At 46.4% G+C, this 27,301-nt stretch overlaps 3 protein-coding genes across 9 annotated transcripts in view; 2 read left to right on the forward strand and 1 right to left on the reverse strand.

The window, feature by feature from the left end:
- The first annotated feature begins 172 nt into the window (after window positions 1–172).
- Irf6 (interferon regulatory factor 6) lies at window positions 173–18,431 on the forward strand. Of its 3 annotated transcripts, none has more exons than XM_021156685.2 (8): window positions 173–342; window positions 4,267–4,443; window positions 8,621–8,825; window positions 9,610–9,738; window positions 13,255–13,413; window positions 14,927–15,319; window positions 16,018–16,136; window positions 16,784–18,431. In XM_021156685.2, the coding sequence occupies exons 2-8, from the start codon at window positions 4,270–4,272 to the stop codon at window positions 17,006–17,008; spliced, it is 1,404 nt and encodes a 467-aa protein (XP_021012344.1). In that variant the 5' UTR covers window positions 173–342; window positions 4,267–4,269; the 3' UTR covers window positions 17,009–18,431. The 3 variants fall into 3 exon arrangements, with proteins under 3 accessions (XP_021012344.1, XP_029335311.1, XP_021012351.1); XM_029479451.2 differs by lacking the exon at window positions 173–342 and adding an exon at window positions 989–1,008; XM_021156692.3 differs by lacking the exon at window positions 173–342 and adding an exon at window positions 3,829–3,913.
- A 2,633-nt stretch (window positions 18,432–21,064) lies between these two features.
- CUNH1orf74 (chromosome unknown C1orf74 homolog) lies at window positions 21,065–26,394 on the forward strand. Of its 4 annotated transcripts, none has more exons than XM_029482617.2 (2): window positions 21,065–21,126; window positions 21,757–26,394. In XM_029482617.2, exon 2 carries the CDS (start codon window positions 21,854–21,856, stop codon window positions 22,643–22,645), a length of 792 nt encoding a protein of 263 aa, XP_029338477.1. In that variant the 5' UTR covers window positions 21,065–21,126; window positions 21,757–21,853; the 3' UTR covers window positions 22,646–26,394. The 4 variants fall into 4 exon arrangements, with proteins under 4 accessions (XP_029338477.1, XP_021017226.1, XP_029338475.1 ...); XM_021161567.2 differs by lacking the exon at window positions 21,065–21,126 and adding an exon at window positions 21,135–21,290; XM_029482615.2 differs by lacking the exon at window positions 21,065–21,126 and adding an exon at window positions 21,288–21,400.
- The window catches only part of Traf3ip3 (TRAF3 interacting protein 3), a 28,082-nt gene continuing 23,964 nt past the window's right edge, over window positions 23,184–27,301 (reverse strand). For both annotated transcript variants that reach the window (XM_029482610.2, XM_029482609.2), the window contains one exon: window positions 23,184–23,276. In XM_029482610.2, coding sequence (XP_029338470.1) covers window positions 23,184–23,276 — 93 coding nt within the window. The remainder of the gene's footprint in view (window positions 23,277–27,301) is intronic.

A 27,301-nucleotide genomic window follows, 5' to 3' on the forward strand; every position in this document is an offset into this window, starting at 1 on the left:
CCACACAGGGACCGCTCCCTCACTCGGTGGCAGGGGCGTAGGGTGACGAAGAGGCAAGGCGGGGCCGGCGGCCCAGGAACGCAGAGTATCAGATTTCTCGCAATGCACCAATCCTGAACTCCGGGGGATGTGGCCACACCTGGAGGGCGTGACCAGACCGTGCAGGGGCTGTGGCATCCCGGGCTAGGCTCTGAGCGCTGGGCACCGAGGTGGGCAGGTGCGGGCCTGTGCGGGCCGCAGAGGAGCCCGCGGTTCCCAGCCGCACCTAGCCGTCGGGGGAGCTCCTGTGCTGCGGCGGTGTGAACTCTTGTGCACCTGCTCCTGAGCACGGACTGAGGCCAGGTAGGGACGCCTGCGTTGGCAAGCCACCTGAGGGAGGACAGACACCTGACGGGTGGGGCCCGGCCCATTGGAGTTGATGTGGGCGGGGGAGCCGGCTTGGGTTCCGTGTCCCGCACCAGGCTGGGTGCTGGGCGCTGGGCACCCTTCCTCAAGTAGTTTTGGAACGGCACCGGGCCCCTTCTGATCCCCCTCCCGCAGAAAGAGCTTGTTTCTGCTCCGCCTGCTCCACCATTGGATGGAAGGAAGGCATCCCTTCCACCCTAGCCCCTCCGGTTTTAACTAGCTTACTCTGAGGCTGGCTCCTGTGTCCCAGAGGGGACTTTCCAGCCCCCCCCCCCCCCCGAGGCCCTGGGTTCTAGTGGCTGTTTAGGATGAGGATGACCTAGGGTTTGGGCGGATTTGTTTTCCTTTTTCCGTGTGTCTTAACACAGTCAAGGCCGCTCACACTGGGCCTGGGAGATGTCTGTGGAGTTCCAGGTAGCCAAACTAGGTGCTGGGGAGGGTGGCGCCAGGCGTGGCAGCTCTGCTGGGTGAGGCCCTCCTGGCCTGAAGGGGCTGGAGGCGGTGCGGAGAGCAGAAAGCCTCCCATACCTGCCTGGAAGGGAGGCCTGGGCTGCCGTGCTTCGCTCGGCGATAAAGTGGTAACCAGCCTTCCCTGTTTTCTTGGTGGGTATCAAGATGGAAGCTAGGGAAGGGAGAGAGCGAAGGTGCTTGGGCAGGGATTGGTGAAGTTGCTAGTTAGATCTGTGTGTCACACATGACGGCACCAGTGGCCTACAGCTTGGCCTTGTCATCCACCAACTCCAAACCCACAGGGAGGAGGTGTGTGAGGATGTGAGCAGGAGAACAGCATTTACTCCGAGGCAAGGTGAAAATCCATGAAGCTGGAGCTGGCATTTCAGTTCCATTCAGGAAGAATGGGAAACTAGGGCAGTCCCAACAGCTGCCTTTGAGACCTGGCTCAAACCACCAGAGCCTTCTAGCTTGAGGTCTAGGATCCGCTCCTGGAACAGACAATGAGAAGACAGTTCGTGCCCCAGGAACCTGAAAGTGCCCCGGTCCTCTGCTCACAGTGAGGGAGGTGGGTGGTGGTCTTATCACTGGATGGTTTCTATCTGTCAGAGAAAACAGACCTTTCATTTTCATGTGGTGGCAGCTGGAGATGGCAGGGCAGTTTCAGTGGCCTGAAGGTTTAGAGAGGTCTGATTTAGGTGTCTTTAATCGCTTCCTCTCAATGTGGTGGCTCCTCCTGGGGTTCTTGTTGGTTTATGTGTAGAATGGGGGAGGCTCAGAGTTCAGGGCACAAAGGCAGGGTTTGGTGCATCCCAGAGGTAAGGTAGAGGCCACTTAACCTTATCCCTGTGCCTTAGTTAACTCAGCTGTCAAATGGGGCTGACACCACATCTTGGATCCTGAGGGTGGGATAACACAGGTTACACTATACAGCCTGTGTTGATGTGGAGGATGGCGCTGCTATTCATCCTGAGAAGTGTCACTGTCTTGTGGTATAGAAAAATGCTGCTGCAGTTTTAAATAATTGGGAAATCGAAACAAAATGTGGGTGATATATATATATATATATATATATAGAGAGAGAGAGAGAGAGAGAGAGGGGGGGGGGGGGAGAAGTGTACAAAGTAGTTCTGGGAAAGCACTACATATATCATGGTACCTTGCAATATTTTCCCTGGTTTGTGTCTCTGTGTGTTATGGAGTGGAGATACTGCTGTGCCATGGCTGTGGTTTAATAAACCATTTTCCCTCTCTGACATCTTGGCTGTTTTTACCCTTCCCTGATAACTGTTCTAAGAATCTCAGATGGCAGATGGGGGAACTCCTGGCTGATTTTTAGAAGGCAGAGAGGGGTTGCAGAGAAGGAAGTAAGATAGAAGAGGGCAGACTGCGGAGCCACACATGTATGGCCCCATCTTGGGAGAACATAGGGAATCCAGAGTGTGGATCTTAGTCACCAGTGACTGGGGTGGCTCTTCCCCTTGCCTTGCCAGTGCAGACTACTGTCATGACTGTCTTCATTTTGTTCTCGGTGGCCATGAATCAACTATAATATGCCCTCAGGTGCATTGTCCAAGAAGAGGTGGATTTCTCATGCGTGACAAACCCAGAGTCAGGACTTCTTAGGACTGCAGTGAGCTGTTCTTAGCCCAGTGCTAGGCTAATAGGTGCCCAGAGCTAAGCTAATAGGTCTGCTGTCTTCTCCCTTGTTCTTACCCCATCTTCTTCTAGGAAGAGTAGGACCTCGGAAGAGAAGGCAACACTTGCCATTGGGGTATAGATTCCTTTTCCATATTTCTTTTTGAGGTAGGGTCTCAGGTAACCCAGTCTGACCTTGATCTCCAGTCCTCCTGCCTTCTAGTCCCTTCTCATCTGGTGACCACATGCTCCCTGGATTTAATGGCTCCATGTGAGGCCCTGTGAGGCACCCCAAACCAGGGCCAAGAGCAAGGGCTCTAGAAGGCTCTATGCTCAGCTCACCTGCCCAGCAAGCTGTGCTCCCAGGGGGAAGGTTTCAGTTGCTGGACTTGGTAATTGGGTCAGAAGGCTCAGGTCCTACCTTGCTCTTAAAGTGCCAGAAATTGAGTTGGGTTTAGTTCCCTGTGTTTGGGTGGAACCTGCCCAGGGAAAGAAGGGATGTTAGGGGTCACCCATGGTTAAGCTTTTCTGAAGGTAGTTCAGAGGACTCAACTGGCTTTGTTTCAGAACTGTGACCCTGGTAAGGGCTTTCTGGAGTGAAGAATGTAGCATTTTCAGGCCATCGTGAGGCTTTTAGTCTCATTGTGGTTTCCGCAAGAAGGAATGGACATAGACTGATAACATGAACAATGTTTGTAATTAACACAGTGCTTGGCACACGGCTGCTGGTGAACAAATATTTGTGGAATGACTTACTTTTTCCAGGTGTCCATTTCTATCTTAAGTAAAAACAAAACAAGAACACTAAAACCCCCGTATGTAGTGTCTGTGCTACCTGAACACACCTGATCTCATCCAAAAGAATCTAACACAATACCCCAGGCAGACCGTGTTCTAGAGAGTGACTTTGCCTCTGGCATGGGATCCACAGGCCTTTGTTTTGGGCCGTGAGTGCTGGCCACTGTAGAATGTTATCTGCAGTGTCCATGTTTCGAGGAGAATCAATCGCAGACTTTACCCAGCCTGGCGCCTGGAACCAGTTGGTTTCCTCCGGCCTCTGTGGGGAGATAAACAGACCCAGGTGAGGGGGGCCGGCTTAGCTGTGCAGGCTTAGCTGTGACAACAGAATTTGGTTGTTAGAGGCTTCTTAGAGTTTTCCCAGGCTCATAATGGGGAAGTGTTCTCAAGCTGTACCTCAGGCACTGGAGATCAGCCGGGACTCTTTTTGCTAGAAGCCAAAAGAGGGAAGGCTGTCTGGGTTGGTGGAAAGATTGCCTGCTCACCCAAGTGAGGACTTTGGAACCAGGGCCAGCCCGGTCACCTGCTTCTCTCAAGTAACCATTCGCCATTGTTTTCTTGGAAAGATACTTTGTTTAGCTTCTGGCCCAAAGTTTCCAAAACTTTCCTTCCCTCTCCTGAGGTGAGATTGAAAAGAGCAGTTAGTTGCCTTAGCCTTGCAGAGCCCCTGAGGAAGCTCGGCTCCAGCGAGGATGACATCACCCTTCATTTCTCTGCTTAAGGATTTAAATAGAAGAAATGTGATCTGCTTGCATGATAAGTCTGATTTGGCCGGAGCATGAAGTATAAAGGGCTTCGCAATAAGAATCAAAAGAACCCTTTTACTTCTTTCCTTCTCCTCTCACTGGCACAGTTTACTGCCATATTTAATTTCTTTGCTGTAATCTAGTGAAACTGTAGCCTCAGTACCTGGGAAGAGTGGCTGGGAAAGTTCCCAGTGGCTAGCTCCAACTCTTGTGTTCTCCCTACTCCTAGATCATGGCCCTCCACCCTCGAAGAGTCCGGCTGAAGCCCTGGCTGGTGGCCCAGGTGGACAGTGGCCTCTACCCTGGTCTCATCTGGCTACACAGAGATTCCAAACGCTTCCAGATCCCCTGGAAACATGCCACGCGGCACAGCCCCCAACAAGAGGAAGAAAACACCATTTTTAAGGTAAAGAACGTCCTCTGCCATCTGAGTTGGATTTTGTTCCAGTCCTCTGAGACCATTCTGGGTTTGTTTGCTTTCTCTCTTCTGGCATTCTGGTGTAGTGGAACCTATATGATAAGATGCCCAAATTGTGATTCCTCTTCTCTAGCTGTGTCTATGAGGCTGAGGTCTTTACATTTCCATTGGTTGCAAGATACTCAGTTTATATCCAAGTGGATCTGGGGTGAGGGTGTGTGTGTGTGTGTGTGTGTGTGTGTGTGCCCTTGGTATTTAGAAGACTATTCCTGGGAGCTGGGGTTATAGTTGATTGTGAACTGCCGGCACACCTGACGTGTGTGCTGGGAACCAAGTTACTCGGCTTTTCTTCAAGAGCAGTGAACATTTTTAACTACTGAGACATCTCTCCAGCCTCACTCACAGTTTTATTCTTTTAATGTCTTTCTTCTGACTTTCCCCTTTCTTCTCCTCTCCCCTTTATCTTCCCCACTCTTCTGATTTTTTTTTCACCTTTTCTTTTTCATTTCTAAAGATAAATCAAGTCCAAGGCTTTGTGCATGCAAAGCAAACACATTACCACTGAGCTACATCCCAAGCCTTAATTATGTTTTCATAATTAACAAGTAATTCTTCTCTGATCCTCATTGTAGTCTGCTGGAGACAAGATTCAGTCACAACGCACTTTACTAAATTTAAGTGAAACCGAAGCTTGACTTCGGACAAAACTAAGTAGGCAGTGGTTATAGAAAGGTTGCATTGTGGTTACAATTTCAGGAGCTGCCTTTCCACTTTAGACCAACTTCTCCCTTCCATCTCGGGAGTAGTTAGTCCCCACAGCCCAAGATGCTTGTCGTTTCTTACTTTGCCTATACGCTGGAAGGCTGAGCTGCGGGTCCAGTCGTGACTGACTGTAGGATCAGGGAGAGTTGGAGAGTCCAGGGCTCTGAGGAAAGCCATGCCGACCGGGCTATTTCCTACCCATTTCTGGTGTAGAGGGAGAGGCAGAGAGAAAACTGGCCTGAGAGGACTTTGAAAGTGTGTAAATGAAACACTAAATCTATGAATATTAATAATGTATTACTATTATGGATAGATGTTATAAAAGTGTTAAGGGAAATATCTGTAGACCAGTGCCAATCACTGGTGGAGCTGACGTTGAGAAATGGAGAAGCTTGCTTAGGCCTGGTTGTATCCCTTGCAGCCTTGTTCTGGGTCTGAGTTTGCTGTTGCAGTATCTGATTGGTCACAGGAAGAGGCTGGTCCTGTAGGCCTCTTCCATGAGGGTGTGAGGAAAGCTTTGCAATGGTATGTCTGTTTACAGATTGCTAAGGAGCATTTGAGTGGCAGAAGGCAGGATACTGTCACAGGTCCTATACTCTGGTGAAGTTTTGGTGAGATACAGAGATGAGGAAGGCACCAGCATGGACTTGTGTGTTCCCAGTGTCACTTGAATCTCATGATGACCATGCAGGGAGAATCTTCCTCCTACCCTGTGCTGTACATTTAGAAGCAATCAGTGGGGCTGAGTAACTTCCCCTATCAATCAATGGTAGTTCTGGGGTTTGGTCCTGGGCCTCTGGTCCTGTTTGTCCCCTTATGATTCTGAGTGGGAACTGAACTGTTCAACCTCAATTTCTATAACCACCAACTCTGGAGTTGGTCTTGAGAAAGCAGGCAACCTCTCTGGCCTTTGTTTTTTCCTTAAACTGTAGTTGGGGTAAAGCCAGTCTGTCTGCTTTTTAGAATTGCCATGAAAATAGAGTGAAGTGTGGGGAGATATTTGTACAGTACTTAATAAAGATTTAGAAATAAGAGCCATTTTAGGAAGAGAAATAGGGCTTTCAAGGTGACCAGGCTCTGAGAGAGGTTTGACAAGTACAGTTTGTTTATATGTTACAGCTTTGGCCCATGTGGTACCTCAGGGCCCTGCCTTCCTGATGCTGAAGCATGCTTGTAAACATTGTAGCCCTCTTTGTATCAGCTGAACTGACTGATGAGATGGCTGGGTGTGAGCAGGAAGCTGGCGCTAGCCTTGGGCTCAGTTAGTCCAGCTATGCTGTTAAAAGAGCAGGATTTAAGGGAATCACAGAGTACAGACTTCTTCCAGAATCTGCCTCTGGAGACAGCTGGATAGAGTCAGAGCCAGTGTGAATACAGAAAGGTCAGATAAACCACTGGGAGATAGGGGAGGCAGAAGGCATGTACACCAGGTAATGGCAGGTTTGTATCTCAGGTACTAGGAGTAGTGAAATTGAGCCTATCTAAGGATGGAGCCAGTCTTAGCCACCCTGGTTCCTGCTAAGCCTACACAAAGCAGCCCAACTTGGTGGGTATTCTTCATCCTAGACTGCAAAACACACAGAGGAAACCAAATCAGAGAAGGTGGCTGGAGGAAGTGAATGTGAGCTGGAAGAAGACCTGGTTAACACTGAACTCTGTCGCTCTGCAGGGTGGGACTAAGGGGGACCAGAGATCTCAAAGGAGGGCGCAAAAGTTCCACTTCAGCTTAAGGAAAAAGCCTGTGTCTGGGCATGGTGGTATATGTCTAAAGTTTTAGACATATACTCTGAAAGCTAAGGCAGGAAGATTGCTGTGAATTTTTGAGGCCAGGCTGAGGTACATAGTGAGAGCCTGTCTCAGGAAAATCAAAAAGAAAAAAAACGTTCTATGTGGCAAAAGTTTGGATAAGTAATTTGTCCTGACAGCTTGTAAAGGTTCCGGTGGGGCTGTAGAGATGGCGCAGCAGGTGTCCCTGCGCCTCAGGACCTGAGTTCGATTCCCAGGACTCAAGTGGTATAGAAGGAGAGATCCAAGTCCCATTTATACACACTAACTAAAATGGGATGAAGTTAAACATTTAAACGGTTTAGTGTGTTCTTGTTTGAGGAACAGACCTCTGGGAGATGAGCTCTCCTTCCTCTGCATCTGAGAACAGAAAGAAAGTTGAGTGATCAGAGGGCATGGAAGCAGGGCTTGGCCTGCCCCTCCCCCAGGGACGCTCCTGAGGGGCCGGGTCTGTTCCTCACTTCTCGCTGGGCAGATGATCTTGTTCCTCTTATCTGCAGTGGTACTTTGACTTCCTACTTAGGAAAACAGAGGAACCTTCCGAGGTAGTTTAGGCCACGCCCTCTTCCACGCCCCCGGGCCACTCCTCCAGGCCACTGCTGGAGGTTTACAAAGAAGGGGGCGTTTGAAGAACTGGGAAGAGAAGAGTGTGAATTTGTTAAAGCTTGCTGCCCTCAGGAAGGAGTTAAGACAAGCTAGACGTCAGAGCATGCTTCCTGGAGGATTTTTGTTTTGTTTTATTGAAACTATATCGTCCAGGTTGACCCTGGACTCTCTTACTATGTAGCCCAGGTTAATTTCAGACTCCTGTTTCAGCCTCCTCAGTGCTGGAATTACAGGTAGACAGTACCGCATCCGTCTCCTGAAAGTCTTTATATCGTCTCACTTCCTTTTGTCATACTTATTGTCGTGTAAGCTATTCTTGTTTTAAAAGAAAGCCTGGCAGAATGGAGCACACTTCATTTTCATCATTGGGGAGGTTATAGAAGGAGAATCTGGCGCTGAGTCCAGTGTGAGGGTTACATAATGAGACCGGAGCAGGAGAGATGGCTCATGGTTAGGGGCCCATACCGTGCTGCAGCATATCAGAGTCAGTTCCTAGCACTTATGATGTGCAGCTCACCACCACCTGGAATTCCAGCTCTGGGGGATCCAGCGATCTGTTCCGGCATCAGAGGGCACACGCATGCACATTAACATACCTAACCCCCAAATAGACATGCTTAAAAATCAAATCTTAAACAAAACCTCGAAAAACAGATGGAAGAGGGAAAAAGGAAGAAGAGCAAGGGTGGAAGAGAATGGAGAAGAGGAGAAAAAGGTTTCATAAAGCCTGCTGTACAGCATCACCCCAGACTTCAGCTTCAGGATTGTCTGGGCAGGTGCTGGTGCTAAAGCCTGAACCAAGGCTCCATTCAAAGCTTTGTTTGCACACAGTTTGATTTCTCTTTGACTTGTCTTTGTTGGCCCCGAGGTCAGTATTATCCACCGAAATCTCTAAATTGGTGTTGGGATGGTGGAACACTCAGAGGTGTGTGTACAAGTGTGTGTGCATGTGTGTGCATGCTTGGTGGTAGTTCTCCATAGTGGTCAGCATTCACACTGTCTCATTCCTCAGGCTTGGGCTGTGGAGACCGGAAAGTACCAGGAAGGGGTAGACGATCCTGACCCAGCTAAATGGAAGGCTCAGCTCCGCTGTGCTCTCAACAAAAGCAGGGAGTTCAACTTGATGTACGATGGCACCAAGGAAGTGCCCATGAATCCTGTGAAGATCTATCAAGTGTGTGACATCCCCCAGCCCCAGGGCTCTGTCATTAACCCAGGTAAGGCCTGAGGATTGGACAGACCCAGGGTTGGTCTCTTAAGAAGACAGGTTGACATCAGGCCTTTGCCTAGGAAGAGCTCAGAGAGCAGATGGTATAAGGAGTTATAAAATTAGTGCTTTAAGCAAAAGGTAGATGAGGGTACCGTTCTTCTGGTAGGAGACAGCCTCTCTTGGGATGGAGGAGTAACAACTGAGGGTTTGCATTCCAAACCTGGCTCTTATCGCTCTACTACTGTTGGACTTGAATTGAGTTATTGGGCACCTCGAGCCTCTGTTTCTTTAATTTCAAGATGTGAACTCTCATCATTCTGTCTTTTCAATGGTTACTCGTAGAACCAGTGGACATGACCCATGCAAGCTATTGTGTTCTCTATGAACGTTGGGTCAAGTAAGTTTAGTCGGTGGAGTATTTCTGCTGAGAACCTGCCACTCAATCCTCAATGGGTAATAACTACAAAGAGCCAGACATTTAGTCTTATCATCCAGTCAGACCTTGCCATAATGGAGGATTTGTGCCTCCCTCATATGTGGCTCTCAAAACTGAGCATTCTGGAGCCCTTAAAAGAGATGCTCATGTGTGGAAAGCTATTGTTTAGTTATAGTGATGCATAGGGATTGCTAAGGCAAGATAAGAGACCTTGAGTACAGACTCTATAGAAGGATTTAGAACTAGCTAAAGCTTGTGGGTACATACAGAGGTTTCCCTAGCCTGGGTGGTGGGTCAGCTGTTGAGATGTCAGTGAAACAAACTGCTCTTCTGTGGGCTTCTGTGCCCCGGATAGGATCCACAGGGTCTGCTCCTTGGGATGAGAAAGATAATGATGTGGATGAAGATGAGGAGGAGGATGAACTTGAGCAGTCCCAGCACCACGTCCCCATCCAGGACACCTTCCCCTTCCTGAACATCAACGGTGAGTGGGGTGACGATGTAACTGACTTTGGCTTTGGAACTACTGATCCATCAGCCACCATTGCTCTGAGGGGGTAGAGGGGGTGGTGGGGTCCTCAGCCAGACTGTTGGTGTGTTAGTAAGCAGAAGTCACAGGCAGAAGACTCCTGATGCCTCAAAGCAGTAGGGTGTGCTCTAGGGTTCTAGGGAACAACCAATTCAAAGAAACAGAAGAAGCATAATTCATTCCTGGTGAATGATAAATTTGGGGATTTACTTCAGAGAAGTGATATATCCCATTTATGAATTGTAGCTAAACTCCCAACAGTTTTCCTGGTATGAATTCTGAGTTATGTCCTTAATAGAATTCGCTCTGCTGAAGCTGTGCCATGAACAACTTGATTCTAGCTGATGGTACCTGGCCCTGGTGGGTTTATCTATAAGAATCTTTTATCAGTTTTGATTTTGAAGGCTTTTTGACAATTTTATTAGCATTTAAAAGAAAACTCCCTGGACAGGCAAGCTGTAAATCTTGACAACTGCCAGGAGGAAGAAGATGGAGAAGAGGAAGAGAGAAAGCCCTGTTGTTTGAGTCCAGCTGGTATTTTAGCAATGGCAAGCGTGGTGGTCAGCCACATGGTGGAGTGTGAGGGACTTCACAGAAGGAGTAAGAAAGCCCAGCGTGTTAGGGGGAATATCCCCAGGCTTAGGCCTTCCCGAGTCCTGCCTAGTAGCCTCATAGCGGCTTTGTAGCAACACCTTCTTGAATGGACTTTTGAATTTAGCTCTCCAGCAGAGAGGAGCTGGAGAGGTTGGGACCTGCTGTGGGCATCAGGGTCTGTGTCTGTAGATGCTCACCCGAGGATGTCCATTGTGCTCTGGACTGCCCTCCTGAAGTATTCTGACCACATCTGCCCGTGGAGATGCTAGTAGCATGACTGACCACCAGCACACCCTATACTGCATGCTGTGGATCAGATGAGATGATGTTTGCCTCCTAGAGAATTCAGTCAACCACGATGCTGCCTCAGGGTTTGGGCATCACTGGTTCTAGCACTTCACCTATGGCAATGTTTGCTCAAGCCCTTCTTCACTTCCTGCCTCCTCTCCTTCTTGTCACTTTGTTTGTTTGTTTGTTTTCTTTTCTGAGTCAGAGTACTATATAGCTTCCTGCCTGGCCTAAACTTGCCATGTAGATCAAACTGGTGTGGAACTTAGAGATCCACCTGCCTCTGCCTCCCAGTGCTGGAGTTAAAGGCTCTTAGGTGTCTTTTGGACCCTTGAAAACAAGTGATGGATAAGAAAAACTTTCATGGGAGCTTGAGAGATTGGCAGAATCTATTTCGGGTGACTCACAGTCATCTGGGTCCAGGGCATTTTCTGTCCCCTGCTTCTTTGGGCCCACACACATACACACAATTAAAAAGTAATGAAAATAAATATCTAAAAAGAAAAAAAAGACACCTATTGCAGAGATTTTCTAATCTAGACAGTATTACTACATTGCTGCTCTCTCGGTGAAATTTTAAATTGGACATCTCTCTGAGGTGATAACCAGTGTATTTGGATGGCAAGGACAGGATCATGACAACTTGAAGCCATCCTGGTCTAGTGAGAGCCTATCTCAAAACAAAACAAAACAGAGCAAAAAAAATTAAAACAAACCAATTAAAAGAGTTGGAAACATAGGCCCTTCCCCAGATTCTTGGCTCACTCATTCTGTTTCACTCCTTGAAAAGCTGTAACTTATTTCCAGTATCCTGGCTTCTTATTTGAAACTACTGCTGTGTTTCTTTATGTTTGAGGCCACCTTGAGTCTAATAGAGAGTTATAGAATATACATTACCAACAGAATTGTAGGATGGTTTCATATTTAACGCAAAGGGTCAAAGAACATTGGCTTCCGTGATTTCAGTGCTGGGGGGTGGTGGGCAGCAGAGGAAGGCGTTACGGAGGCACAGCAGCCTAAGGGATGAGGCCTAGGAGGGGCCATGGGTAAGCCAGCACTGATGGTGGCAGGAGTAAGCTAGCACCGCTGGTGGAGGGGCCATGTGTAAGCCAGCATGGATGGTGGCAGGAAGTAGAGTTGGGATTTCCTTTCCTTCTTCTTTTGTTTTGAATATGTGGTTCAGATTGGTTTGGAACAAGTGCTCCTTCTGTCGTAACCTCCCAGGTGTTGGGATTATAGGCATGTGCCATCAAGCCTGCCAAGGACTAGGGTTTTTATTCTCTCTTGAAAAGCTGTAATTAGATCTGGTTGAATGAATAGATGTGGCTTAAAATTTATGACAGAATAAGATGATAAATCAGCTGAAAGGCTTTCCTTGCATCCTGTCACGGAGCCTTCTACTTCATTCACCAATATAGACAAATTTAGCAAGCGTTCTGGGCATTCTTTTAAGTTTTTACCTTCAGTTTTATATATGTCACTGTTTTAACTGCATGCCTGTGTACCACCTGTGCACCTGGTGCTTGTGGAGGCCAGAAGAGGGAGTAGGATCTTCTGGAACTGGACTTACAGACAGTTGTGAGCTGCCATGTAGTGCTGGGAATTGAACACATGCCCTGAAAGAGCAGTAGGCGTTCTTTCTAATTACTGAGTTGCCTTTCTAGCCCCCCTTTCAGACAGGTTAATATCTTGTTGCATTTTTATTTATTGTTTGTGGGGACACACACATGTGGAGTTAGAAGACAATGTGTAGGAGTCACTTTTTTTCTGTTGTGTAGATCTGGGGACTAAACTCAGGTTGTCGGGCTTTGCAGCAAGTTCTTAACCCGCTGAGCTATCTCTCCAGTCCCCCTTTAAGACTTTATGATTGTACAATGCATTTGTTGTACTAGAACATCTGTACACTGACACTCACTTGAAACCTGTTGGCTGAGTCAGTGGTACTTCCCTTATGAAGACATTGAATCGCTGTGTACGGTCACCCTGTACACACTATGTAGTGTTCCCCTTATGAATACATGGAGTCACTAGGTATACATTGAGTCCACCATGCACACACTTCAGTGCTCCCCTTATAAAGGGTATTGAGTCACCATGTACTGATTATTTTTTTTTTCCTTTTTGTTGTTTAAAGCTTTTATTTGTTTTATGTATGTGAGCACACTCTCCATGTCTTCAGACACACCTGAAGAGGGCATCAGAATCTACTTCAGATGGTTGTGAGCCACCACGTGTTTGCTGGGATTTGAACTCAGGACCTCTGGAAAAGGAGTCAGTGCTCTTAACCACTGTGAGCCATCTCTCCGGCCCCGGCAACTTTTCAGTCAAGCTGTCTGAATCAGAGAAAGTTACATTGTTTCCATCTGATCTTTAGCAAATAAAGGGGTTTAAAGCAATGAGCTTATGGGAGAAATAGAACGACTGGAAATCAGGAGCTGTGTAGCCACTGAGTCATGAGATCTGTGCTAGGCTGGGAGTTCATACCAGGTTATGGTTCGGTGACTCCTCTATAGCTACCTTGCTTGTTCTCTAAGCCTCAGGCCAGACCATATTGTGCCCTGTTTGCTTACCCACTTTCTTCTGTTCTAGGTTCTCCCATGGCGCCAGCCAGCGTGGGCAACTGCAGTGTGGGAAACTGCAGCCCCGAATCAGTGTGGCCCAAAACAGAACCTCTGGAGATGGAAGTACCCCAGGCACCCATTCAACCCTTCTACAGTTCTCCAGAGCTATGGATCAGCTCTCTCCCCAGTAAGCGAGCCTGCTTTGTATTGCTGGGGCTTCATCTCTTATTGCATGGCCTTTCCTCCCTTATCTCCTACTTCCTTCTCTGTTCTTTTCCTGAAGTGCAGAGAATCAAACCAGAGCCTTTTGCGTGCTAGGAAAACATCACTGAGTCACACCCCCAGACCTTGTCTACCTTATTTTTTTGAAATGTCTAGAATAGCTACCTGCCCCGCCCATGTGCTCTCTGTATCTGCTTACGAACTGTGAGATGAGTTACCAGGGAAGTACAGAAATGTTTGCCCATCCCTTCTTGTCTGTTCAGTTGTCCTGACTGGTAAGAGGTACAAGTTAATTATTGCTGTTCTTGGGGATTTGTGACAAGGTCTGCTCTAAGACAGGGAAGTGCTAGGCCACAGTATGGATTTAGTCACCCAAGGCTCTTAATTTTGAGGGACTTTAGGGACTCTGAATTAGGTACTCATTTATCTTGATGAAGAATTAACTCTTTTCCCTGTCACCTTTTCACACTCTACATGATGAGACATGACCCTAAAATCTTGTCCAAGAAGCTGAGTAGCTTTGATAAGGCCTGTTGGGGTCAGGGGAGACGTGCTGAGTGAAAATGTACTTCTCAGTGAGCCTCCTTTTATAGCATGTGTAAAACAGGTTCAGGGTGTGTATTAGCATGTAGGATTTCAGAAGGATGGCTTGGTATTTTTTCTTGTTCCTCCAGTTACTTTAAAAAGTGAGATGCAGGGCTAAGGGTGTAGCCCAGTCTGTAGTATGCTTGCCTATGATACAGGAAACCCTGGTTTTGATTCCTAGCACTAAATAAAACTGGGTAAGGTTTAATACACCTATAATCCCAGCATTCAGGAACGGAGGTAGGAGGATTAGGAGTTCAAGGCCATTCTTTGCTAGATAGGGAGTTTAAGTTTAGTTTGGGTTATGTGAGATCCTGTCTCAGAAAAAGAAAAAAAAAAAAGTGAAGTGCAAACCAGACACTGTTGCCTATTCTCTAAAGATGTGGCCACTCTCTCTTCGTTCAGTAAACACCTTCCATGATGCACAATAAAGTAGCCACTAGCCACATGTGATTATCAATTTAAATTAATTGACACCAAATAGATCCTTGGTCACATTCATCACACATGTTTTCGGTGCACACATGTGGCAAGCAGTTACCCATATTGGAGGGAGACAGTCTTGCCATCCCCCTCATAATTGCCAATTTATTTTTACTATGGTGTGACCTGGGATACCAGGACCATTAGTATGTGGAGTTAGATTCTAGCCCTAAGGGTGTGGCAACTGAGCAGAGAGTACATCTGGGCCTTAAGCTCTGCTGCAAGGTGTCCTTCTGTGTGATTACTCCTGGATATGTTGACACCTCCCTTTATTGCAGGAAGGATAACTAAGGCAATGACCTTCCTGAAAGCTGGTTGAAAGATGATGGCTTGATCTTGGTGGACTCACATGAGTCTTAGGGATGGACAAAGCAGAGCAGCAGGACTCACTCTCATCTCTCATCTTGTAGTGACTGACTTGGACATCAAATTTCAGTATCGTGGGAAGGAGTATGGGCAAACCATGACGGTGAGCAACCCCCAGGGCTGCCGGCTCTTCTATGGGGACCTGGGCCCCATGCCCGACCAGGAGGAGCTCTTTGGTCCTGTCAGCCTGGAGCAGGTCAAGTTCCCAGGTCCAGAGCATATCACCAACGAGAAGCAGAAGCTGTTCACCAGCAAGCTGTTGGATGTCATGGACAGGGGACTGATCCTGGAGGTCAGCGGACATGCCATTTATGCCATCAGGCTGTGCCAGTGCAAAGTGTACTGGTCAGGGCCATGTGCTCCCTCGCTTGCTGCTCCTAACCTGATTGAGAGGCAGAAGAAGGTCAAGTTGTTTTGTCTGGAAACCTTCCTGAGTGGTGAGTCTGTTTGTAGAAGATTGATACTTGGAGATGTCCCCTAAAGGTTTTTCTCCTTTCTCCTCCTCCTGTTCCTGCTCCTCTTCCTCCCTTTCCTCTTCTTCCTTCTTCTCCCACCCCACCTAAGCTTTCCTGGTGTAACAAAAGGTCAAGGGAAAAGAGAGCCTTGGTTTTGAGCTAGGACCAGGACTCAGACGGTCACAAAGGGAGTTGAGCTCCAGGACTATCTATCTGCATGAAAGGTGTTCTGAGGTTGGTTATGGCTCCTTCGGGCACAGAGAAAACAGTCTTGCCAGCACTTCTCTCTCCAAATGTTAGGAAGGTGACCTTGTTCATCATAGCAAAACTCAAACTCTTCTTTCAGGAAATATTTGAGTACTTAATTTAAGGAGGCAGGTTTAGAAAAATCATTGAGATATAAATCTATGGTGTGTTTTGAATCCCAAGTCTATATCCCTCGTTTCCAGTAGAACCCTCTGACAAGTTTTATTTTGTGATGTTCAGTTTGGTAAACACTGGTCACCTGTGTCTGGTGAACATGTATATGTGACTGGTATGACCAAGGAGTAATTTAATTTTAATTAATTTAAAATTAATAGCCACACATGGATTACGGGTATTGTATTGGGCTGCATGGAAGGCAACACTGATTGGCACAGACAGAGAATAATCCAGGAGTGCTTTTCCATCTTCTGCAGAGCTCATTGCCCACCAGAAAGGACAGATAGAGAAGCAGCCACCTTTTGAGATCTACTTATGCTTTGGGGAAGAGTGGCCAGATGGAAAGCCCCTGGAGAGGAAGCTCATCTTGGTCCAGGTGAGGAGATAAGTCCATCACAGCAACTCTTCTTTCTGCTGGTGCTTTACTCATTGGTCTGGGATGAGTCCTGGTTGAGCATCCACTGACCTATGTGTATTTTAATGCCCTCGGTGAGGCAGCAGACTTAAGTTTTGCACAGTAGGACTGTGTTGTACAGTACCACGTTCTTAACATGGATGTTCAATTTAATGGACACTTCACCTTTCATTCTCCTGCTGATGTTAGGGTCTTGCTAAGACCTTATAAGAAGTAACATTTTCTATCTCTTCTTATAAAACATTTTGGCCATGTTTGTAAGATGTAACTGTGTTCTGGGGATGGTTGCAAGTCTACTTGGGGTTGTGCATGGACTTATACACCAAGATAGGCAGTGGATGCCTCTTGATTCACAGTTTTGCTAAGTAAGCCACCACCTAGTTAGGCATGTGGAATGATGCTACATCCAGGTTCCTTTCTTTGAATTAACCAACATCTAAGGTAAACCTTGACTAGTGAGATATAGCTGTTCACTAGTATCTAGATGATGGGGGGGGGGGGCGAGTGCTTCTCAGGGCCTCAGAGCTTCTTCATCAATGTCGGGGCCTCTCCTGCTACTTAAAAATGCCTGTTCTTCAGTGGAAACTTGTGTGCTCTTGCTTGAACAGGTCATTCCAGTGGTGGCTCGCATGATCTATGAGATGTTTTCTGGTGATTTTACCCGGTCCTTTGACAGTGGCAGCGTTCGCCTGCAGATCTCCACTCCAGACATCAAAGATAACATCGTTGCTCAGCTCAAGCAGCTGTACCGCATCCTTCAAACCCAGGAGAGCTGGCAGCCCATGCAGCCTGCCCCCAGCATGCAGCTGCCACAGGCTCTGCCTGCCCAGTGACCCAGACTGCTGTGTGTGTCCTCTTCTCTCCTCTCTCTCATTTTTATATTGTACATAAGGATTTTTTTTTTAAGTTCAGGTTTAGTCAACTTTTAAATCTCCTTTCTATAACCTCATTAGAAGTCTTGAGACTTTCCAAATATGCCTAGTTTTAAAAGTTCCTCTAACTTATCAAGGTATCATCCCCTGAGGGGTTCGTTTCAGATCTTCCATGGTTGGTGTAGGAGAGATTTGATGTCGAAGTTTAGACACCAGAACTCTAACTGCAGCTGTGTTTCCATCTGATGTTAGACAGATTGTTTAACTGGAGGGCATCAGATGCATCACTTGTAAATAAAAAAGGTTTGGAATGATGCCCAAAATTGCATTCGGCCTTAAAACTCTGACTCGATTATTTTCCTCTACTTGTTTAAGACAAAACTGCCTGAACAGGACCCTTCTGCATTGTTTTTAGACCACATGGTTTCTCCTTCTTGCTTTCATCCAAGTTTCTTGAACACTGATCTGATCTGAATTGAGCTCTGTTTGACCTGTTCTGCTAGTACAGTCAGCTGGCTCCCTGCTGGAGGAAGTAAGAGAGGAGCTGATTGGTTGCCTAGCAACCAGTCTTGATATCTAAATAGAGATGGTGCCAAGGTCTGAAAGTCACCCAACCTGTGTGTGGAGTAAAAGCTCATAAAGTGAGTATTAAAGGGGAAGATGGTGACATGGAAAGCCAAAGGATTCCACGAGAGAAAGAATGGTCGTCAGTGGAGGGACTCCATGGGAGAATCGTCATCAGCCACATACCCTGTCACCACTCACACCATCTTATATGTGAAGTTGATGAGCAACTATGATTCCATGTGCCTCATGGCAGACACTGTCCTCTTCCTTATTTTCTTCTCAAAGACCATCTGGAGGGAGTCAGACTTCTGTGAAATGCTCTGACAAAATTGACCGTTATTTTCAGAGACTTCCAAGAGTCTGACATTCAGATTTTTCCATTTATGAAAAATGAGGTGTTTCATATGTTAAAGGTCTGGATAGTGCTCTTCTGGGGAAGGCTCAAACCTGCTTATATCACTTGCTGTGAGCCATGGAGACAGTGAAGAACAGTGCAGTTATGTCTCATAGAGTGTCTGCTCCAGTCCCTTCTCATAATTTGAATTCCAGGACTTAAATGAAAAGCAAGATGGGTCTCTCTGGTTATAGCCTCAATCCTCTTGAATACTGGTGTCTGTTTCATGTCACAGGGATATGCCTCTCTGTACAGTCTGCTGCCCTTACACTAAAGGTAGCACCTTTTGCTTTTCTAGCCACTGAAAGTTGGGATGTATTTAAAGTCTAACAGCTCAACCTAATCTTAGTGGCAGTGAGACTTACTTAGGATGCTTAAGATTTGGTTTAAAGTTCTCTTAGAGATTATTAAAAGGAGGACCAAGAGAAATCTGGGTGAGTTAGGAAAGGCAGGTGTCTCTGTGAATAAGAGCAAAGTATAATTTTATACACATGGCCATAGTATGAACATGTCAGAGTAAAACTCTTTGTATGCTAATTTAAAATGTTTAAAGAGAAGTTTAGGTAAAAGTTTAAAAGTTAGGCTTTTTTAGACCAGGAATCATGCAAGGCTAGGGACTTTATTCTTTTTTGGAGGAATGAGTAGCATCATTTGGTGAGATGAAGTGAGGGAGTCTTGATGTGTGAATGCTCCATCTGGAAGCTCAGAGTTAAAAGTAACCCATTATAGAGAAAGTGGGAGGGCAGCTGTGGAATAGGGGACATTTCCTTTCCCTTCTGTGACAAGTCAGCAGGCTATGAGGAATGGCCAAACAACAGGATCTGGTAAAGAATGTTGAAAAATACATTCTGAGGGCTATGGATTGAGTTATTAGTGTGTGACTGTAATGAAAAATGGACAAATATGTTGGGACAATGTACGATTTTGTGTGGTCCTATCTAGGAAGTCCAGTTTCTTTTCTTGCATCTTTTTGGGAATGCTGGGAGCACACACTACATGCAGGATCTTCTCTCGTCATCTTCAGTAAGCTTTCTCTGGTTTTAGTAGATACCAAGTCCCCAGGAGCTCTAAGTTTCCCAAGGCTCCCGTTCACTCTCCAGCTGTCTTCTTCCTGCCTTCATTTGAAGACTCAGAAGGGAGGAGGATTTCCCCCAGTTCCTCCTTTTCCTTACTGTGCACTCCAGATTAACTCCAATGTTAAAAGAACCACTACAGATAAACCCTGAAGGCAGATGTTGACTCTCATCTCCTCTCCACAGTCCTCAGTTGTATGTTCATGTAGCGTCTTAAACTTTAAGAGTAACTGTGTTGTTTGTAAATTGCTCCAAATCTATGTTCTGCTTGACTGACTGCCAACTTGGAAAGTCAAAACTGTTTGTCCTAGATTTATTGCCAGGTCTTTAGCAGTGTCTGATACAGTGTGGTCTAAGGTATTTGTGCTGTAATAAATGACCTATGTCTTTCAATTTGGAGATTTATTGCTAACTATCATGAGAATGTAAAATAAATTTGGGAAGAAAAAATATAAAGCTAGAGTACTGGTTGTATCAATTTTTAGTACTGACTCCCCCTGAGCTGAGAACCTAAGTTATAACTGGCAGGCCCTACAAACTGATCCTCCTTACATACTGTCTGTCTGTCTTTAACACACTGCTGGTCCTTTTTGGTATGAAGGGACCAGCATGGCACCACCGTAAAACCTCCAGTCTGGGTCTCCATTCTGCTGCCCATAACTTGGGGCCATTTGTCCAGGCTAGAGTTTTCTTAAGATTTCCTTCACAGAAGATATAGGCAAATTCCTTATGTCAACATTTGTCCTTCCTATCTGCTGTAAGACTTCTTTGGGGAAAGGAACAAGGCACTTTCTAAGGTCCTAATGGCAGATGAGGGTACAGTTCCACCGAAGTTCAATCTGAGAAACCAAGGAGTCCATTAGGTTTACTTACAAAGCAGTGGGTCAGAGGTTATGCTCAGGAGCATGGGTGGCCTTGAAGCGGCCAGTAAGGATGTTAACTCACCCTTGGCTTCCTAGATGGTGTTCCCCTCCTTAGTTCTGCCCAGCCTCCTTGAGGTATAGATACCTCCTTGAGGTATCATTCAATTAGGGTAGACTATAACCTCAGAACTTCGGAGGCTGAGGCAGGAGGATTGTCATGTTTGAGGAATACATAGCAGGACATCGTCTCAACAAACAAACAAATCCCCACCACAACAGTGTGGCTGTAGAGATGAGACCTGCTTTTTCTCCCAAAGATTTGAATTCCGTTCCCAAAGCCTGTGTTAGGCAGCTCACAATATCTTTAACTTATTTAGCTCCAGGTGACCCTATACTCCCTTTTCTGGCTTCCTGGGCACCTGCACAAACTTATAAATGGAAATAAAAATCAATCTTTTAAAATAAGATGATCAGCAAACTGGACTCTCGGGCTTTGAGCTCCATGAAGAAGGTACAATGCAGTACCTCGGCACACTGAGAGTGAATACTCAGGCTGCAGACATACAGTTAGTAGTGTTTGGCACGCGTGAAGTCTAGAGCTCAATCCCCAACGCGGCATAAACCATAAACCATAAACGGGACTGAGAAGTCCCGTTCCGGGCCAGCCCCTGCAACACATAGTACAACAGTACTGGCTCAGCAGTTAATGGTACTTGCTCAGCAGGCTGGTTTCCTGAGTTCAGTACCTCAGACCCTCTTACAAGGTGGAAGCGAGAGCTGACAAGGCGCCATTGTGCACGCCCACACAATAAGGCGATTTTTAAAAAAGGAGTGAACATGCATGGCCTTGGCATACCTGTCAAGTTCAGAATCTAGGTACATTAAAAAAAATAATAAAAATAAAGCTTTACAGCATTGCCCACAGGAGAGGGTCCCTTATTCCGCGGACTGACAGCTGGCGGTGCCAGCGGTTTCTCCCCCACTTCCGCCTCGCAAGGCCCGCCCGCAGGGGCTCTACCGGAAGGGGCGGGTCTAAGGTGGCTTTACCTCCCACTCCGTCCGCAGCCTTGTCAAAGGTTCTGGCTTGCGTTTGCTTTTCAAATGACGTCACGGAAGGGCGGAGTAAGGCAGTGCGCATGCACGTCAGGCTGTCTTTCCCTGGGCTTCTGCACACACCGTTGGGTATTCACCGTACCGTGTGTGGGGCGTGGGAGGGCACTACGCAGCTGACGGGCAGCCGGAAGGGCTTCCTGCGCCCCCGAACCTGCGGCGGAAATGCTAGCCGAGTGTCTTGAGGCAGAGCGCTTCCTTTTGTAACTAGTCTACCACCGCGTAGGCACGCGTGGGTAGGTGTGGCGGTGGGAGCGTGCCTTCCTAGAAGGGAAGACGGTCCCAGCAAGTGTTAAACTGGCTCGTGCCCCAGCTCTAGCGGCTTCTCTTACCTGAGTGTCGCAGGGTGAGGCGGTGGTTACTCCGCGTTGTAGCTTATGCTGGTTTGATCAGGCTGTTGTGAGCGCTCTTAGTGGAGATCTGTCTGGGGAGCTGGCAGTGGAGAGCTTACGGGCGCTGAAGTTTAGAGCCCAGAGCTCTGTCCCAGTTGGACAGTTTTGGGAGAAGTGGTAACTTTTGCTGTAAGGTTTGAATCCCAGAGCATAAATTGCACCAGGTAAAAGTTAGAATCGAAGCCAGAGACAATGTAAATGTGACTAGAAGGACGATTTCGTAAACTTAATCTGCCAGAGAAATGGGGTGCAGCATTGGTGACCCCATCTTGACAGTATTAACGATTTCCCCCTACCATATTGTTTCTAGGATCGTTCTCAAGTGCTGGGAGCTGAACTGTGTGTGGCTCAGGGAAAGGAACTGTGGCTAGCTAAGGAGGCCATATGTCATGTAACTTCCAGATCTCATGTCAACACCAAGCCCTCAGCTGCTGGTGGCAGCTGCTCAGCAGACTCTGGGCATGGGCAAGAGAAAGTGCCTACCTCGAGCTACCTGCCTTCACCTGGCAGGAGAGGTGCTGGCTGTGGCCCGTGGGCTGAAGCCAGCTGTACTCTATGATTGCAACTCTGCAGGAGTATTGGCGCTCCAAAGTTATCTGGAGGAACTACAGGGGCTGGGCTTCCTGGAGCCAGGACTTCACATTCTTGAGATTGGAGAGAATAACTTTATTGTCAGTCCTGAGTATGCCTGTCAGCATTTGGAACAGACACTGCTTGGTACCGTAGCTTTCGTGGACATTTCCCGCTCCCAACCTCATCCTTCTGTCCGGTCCGTGGACCAGCTCCCGGACTTGAAATCTCTCATAGCTGACGTCATCACACGTTTTCGAGGACTTGAGAAAGATGTGTCTCAGGGAGTCTCCTACACCAGGCTACATTCCTCAGACTGGAATCTCTGCACTGTATTTGGAATACTCCTGGGATATCCTGTTTCTTACACATTTGACCTGAACCGTGGAGATGACAACTGCTTAACCATGACTCCCCTGCGTGTGTTTACTGCCCGGATTTTGTGGCTGCCTGGTCAACCATCAATTTTGCTGTACTCCTTTAGTGTTCCAGAGAGTTTGTTCCCAGCCCTGAAAAACTTTTTAAGTGCCTGGGAGAAGGAACTCAGGACTCGATTTCAGGCTCAGAATGCCTTTGCTGACCTCAGCATCTCCTCTGAGGTGGTCACACTTCCTGCTGTGGCCCTCTGAGTTAACTCTGCCGGTTGAGAAGGTATCAGTGAATGTCAATTACGATGAATGTTGTGCAGTCAATTGAACACATGTGAATGGGGAGAGTTGTTGGCAGCAGTAGTATGATTTCAATCTTTATATTAGGAATTCCTAGGTCCTTAGCAGAGGTGCCTGTCTATTTTTCATTGAATAAGAGATAGAAGGATGGGAAAAGGAGCATTGTGGAGACATGAGTGTACCCTGGGATGGTGGCCTTCCCTGGTGGACAGTGCCTTAGAGGGAAGGAGAATGACTAGGTAATCTATGTATGGAACTCTAACTGAAGTAGGGTGTGAGGCAATGATACTTAAGGGTTACACTTGTGGCTTATTTCTCAGGAATACACAGTTCTAAAGAGTAGTCTTGTGAGATAAAGTTTATTTACAACATGGTGAAAAAAATAAAACTAAGTCTGGATTCATTTGGAGAGAAACCCAAGTTATAAAGTACCAGAACCCAAGGTTTTCATGGAGTTGTTTGCATCTGAGTTTTACTTCAGATAGATGCCAGAAGTTCTTCAGATGACCAGGTTGCCTTTGTTTACCAGGAACACTGCCAGTGCTGTAGCAATCACCACCATCAGCACTGGGAGCCATTGACCACACTGCAGCTGTATGGAAGGAGGTGGAGACAGGAGAGAGCAGCTATGAGTTAGCTGGAGAAAGTATGGGCAAGAATAGTCCTTTGGCATTTTAACCCAGTAGAAGGCCTCACAATGGTGGCAGAAAGGGCTTTTTTTTTTTTTCTCTTCAGTGTCTCCCTCACTTTGTATCATTTCCACTAGATAAAACCAGTTTACTAGTGGCCTAGAGACTCATATCCGACAGGGGACAGGTATTTAAATGCTGATCTGAATGAGGTGGAAAATAACTCAGCAGATAACACTCTTTGTACACACCTCAATACTTTTGCAGTCCTCCTCTGCCCTTGTCATTATGTTTACAATAAATCAAAAAAGTACTCTTTCATGCTTGAACCAATACAGGCTGAATATCCTTTTTCTGAAATGCTTGGGATTAGGACTCATTCAAATTTTGTCTTTTTTTTTTTTCCCCATTAGTATTTGTTTAGTATTTGTAGTAGTATTAGTATTTGTTTACCAGTTGAGCAGACATAATAAAAAGACATCTGAATACCAAATGCCCTGAAGTCATTTGATTCTTTTGAGCATCTTACCTGAGTAAGCCAGGGGAGGCAAGCCAGTAAAGAACATCCCTCCACAGCCTCTGTATCAGCTCCTGCTCCCTGACCTGTCTGAGTTCCAGTCCTGACTTCCTTTGGTGATGAACAGCAGCATGGAAGTGTAAGCCGAATAAACCCTTTCCTCCCCAACTTGCTTCTTGGTCATGATGTTTGTGCAGGAATAGAAACCCTGACTAAGACAAATTGGTACCAGCAGAGTGGGGTATTCCTGTGACAACCTGACCATGTTTTGGGGAGGACTGTGGAAGGACTTTGGAACTTTGGGCTTGAAGATCCATTCGTTGTTAAGAGCTCTGTCAGATGTTGTGTAGGAGCTTGGAAGATAATGTTGAGAACAGTGCAGAAGATGGAGGCCTGGCTTGTGAAATTTCAGAGGGAAAATTAAAGACTCTCTTCAGGGCCATTGCTGTTTTTATTGTGAAGTTTTTGTAGTTCTGGTTATCTGGGGCTGAAGAATCAGCTGTGATTAACAAGATACCAGAACTACTAAAGCAAAAACTTTGCATTACTGGGACTATTGATGCTGGTTAGCTGGAGCTAAGAAATTAGCGGTGATTAAGAAGAGACCAGCATCGTTGAGGTGACATCTTCTGGGAAGTGTTTTCTGAAAGCACAAAGAGGCTGTGTTCCAGAGATAGGCAAGGTTGTACTCCTTCTGCAGTGGAACTTGGTAATGTGTAAGGGTCACCCAGGTGGTACTGGTTTTGAAGGCATGAAGGGGTCACACAGCAGCTCAGGCTCAGCACTGTGAGAGGCCATGGAAGGCCATTGGTGAAGGTGCAGCCTCAGTTGTAATTGAAGGCCCAGGACTGAAGGGGTCATGCAGTGTTTTTGAGATGCCAGTACCATGAGATGACCACCAAGAGCAGCAGCAGCAGTGGAGTACAGGCATCTGGAGCCCAGAGGACGACGTGTGTGCTACAAAGGGCATGGCTGGAGAAGTGACCCAAGCCCTTGGAGGAGCCCAGAAGATTGTGAGTTGGATCCCAGACGTTGGACAGTTGGAGATTGATTTTTGCTTTGATTGTGACTGTGCCCTGATATTTTCCCTCTTGAAGGAAGAAACTGTTTTAGTGAAGCCCACAGTTAAGAGACTTTTAATTGTAAAAAGACTTTGGATTTTAAAAGAGAGGGATATTTTAAAGAGATTGAAATTTTAAGAATATGTAAAGACTGTGGGACTTTTAAAGTTATTTAGATCTTGGGGATGAATAAGAATGTAAGGGTTGAGGCTTACTAGTGATGTGTTTGTGTGTCAAGTTGACAAGGGGTCAATTGTACTGGCTATTTTTGTGTCAACTTGACACAGCTGGAGTTATCACAGAGAAAGGAGCTTCAGTTGAGGAAATGCCTCCATGAGATCCAACTGTAAGGCATTTTCTCAATTAGTGATCAAGGGGGAAAGGCCCCTCTTGTGGGTGGGACCATCCCTGGGCTGGTAGTCTTGGTTCTATAAGAGAGTAGGCTGAGTAAGCCAGGGGAGGCAAGCCAGTAAAGAACATCCCTCCACAGCCTCTGTATCAGCTCCTGCTCCCTGACCTGTCTGAGTTCCAGTCCTGACTTCCTTTGGTGATGAACAGCAGCATGGAAGTGTAAGCCGAATAAACCCTTTCCTCCCCAACTTGCTTCTTGGTCATGATGTTTGTGCAGGAATAGAAACCCTGACTAAGACATGCTTCTTTATGCATGGTGTGTTCTGGATCTAGAACATGTCAGGTTTCCATAGCGGGGGTGCTCAATCTAGTGTCTTCCAGACTCGAGAGATGCATAGAAATGGGGTGAATAGTGGACAGTGTTTCTTCCATGTTTGCTGTATTGTTGGCATAGTGTAAATCAAGTGGAATGGGACAGGATGACCAGATGTTGGTGTGGACTGATATATTTTATCTGTAACACTGGGCTTAAAAAAGAACTACCCAGCTGGGCAGTGGTGGCACACACCTTTAATCCCAGCACTTGGGAGGCAGATACAGGTGGATTTCTGAGTTCGAGGTCAGCCTGGTCTACAAAGTGAGTTCCAGGACAGCCAAGGCTACACAGAGAAACCCTGTCTCAAAGAAAAAAAGAAAAAAACCCACCACCAACAACAACAAAAGGAACTACCCCACTGTGATGTAGGGCTGGCTGTAGAGGGGGATGGCCCTCTTACTCTGGGAGATGGCTCCTGGCTGTGCCTCAGTGCTTCTTGACTGTGATGTATCTTTTGCAAAAAAGAAAGGTACTTCTCATTGAGGATGTCTATTCTGAATGCAGGTCTCTGCACTGGGGAGAGCATAGCAAGGTGTCATAAGTTCTCTCTCTCTCGCTTTCCTTCTTTTCTTTCTTTTTTAAAGATTTATTATATGTATGTAAGTAACACCAGAAGAGTGCATCAGATCCCATTACAGATGGTTGTGAGCCCTCATTTGGTTGCTGGGAATTGAACTCAGGACCTCTGGAAGAACAGCCAATGCTCTTAACTAGTGAGCCATCTCTCTAGCCCCCAATTCTCTTTCCCACAGAATTCTGGAAGAGGACTGCCCTGAGTACTATACTCCTTCACTTGGTTTTTTTTGTTTGTTTGTTTTTTTGAGACAGGGTTTCTCTGTGTAACCCTGGCTGTCCTGGCACTCACTTTGTAGACCAGGCTGGCCTCGAACTCAGAAATCCGCCTGCCTCTGCCTCCCGAGTGCTAGGATTAAAGGCGTGCGCCACCACGCCCGGCTCCTTCACTCATTTTAAGTGAACTATTCTAACCCAAATTTCTCAGAGATTTTAGTCTTCTTCCTATCATATAGTTTATTGTGAGTATGTTGAGTTATAAGATTGGTTATGATGCATATGTTAATTTTACACATAGAAACACTTTCAATTATTCTGCATTATTTATTCATTGTTAGGGTTGTGAGTGTGTGTGTATATATGCTAATATCTTGTACATGTGTGTGGGAGTCAGAAGACAACTCTTCAAGTCACTTCTCTCCTTCTGCCATCTCTATGGTAGGTCCCAGGGATTGAACTCAGGGCATCAGGCTTGGCAGCAGGTACCTTTACCTACTGAGCCAGCTTATTGGCCCCAGTACTTGTAAATGCTTTCATGCAACTTTCTGAAAATGCTCTGTATGTGGGCAAACTAATAAATGAACAAATAAAGAAAGAAATAAGTTCTTCAGCACTGGAGGACATGCCTCTCTTCCGTGGTGTCTAGTTGCTTCTGCGCACTTCCAAGAGTGTGAGTTTGAAAGAATGTTCCTAGGAAAGTGTTTGTTATTTAAAGATACAACATACTGATACTTAGTGTATGACAATATAAGCAGTTAATGTGTTTACTAAATGTTTTTGTGTTCTGATTGATCTCCTAATTGGTTACCAATGTATCCTTTAATAGGGGTTGTTATAAATTAGGAAGGAGAAAGATTGCAAGTCAATCCAAGAGCAAAGACATTTATAGAA

This window comes from Mus caroli, unplaced genomic scaffold (assembly GCF_978045245.1).
Source record: "Mus caroli unplaced genomic scaffold, Mus_caroli_1 scaffold_1, whole genome shotgun sequence".
Lineage (NCBI taxonomy): Eukaryota > Metazoa > Chordata > Mammalia > Rodentia > Muridae > Mus > Mus caroli.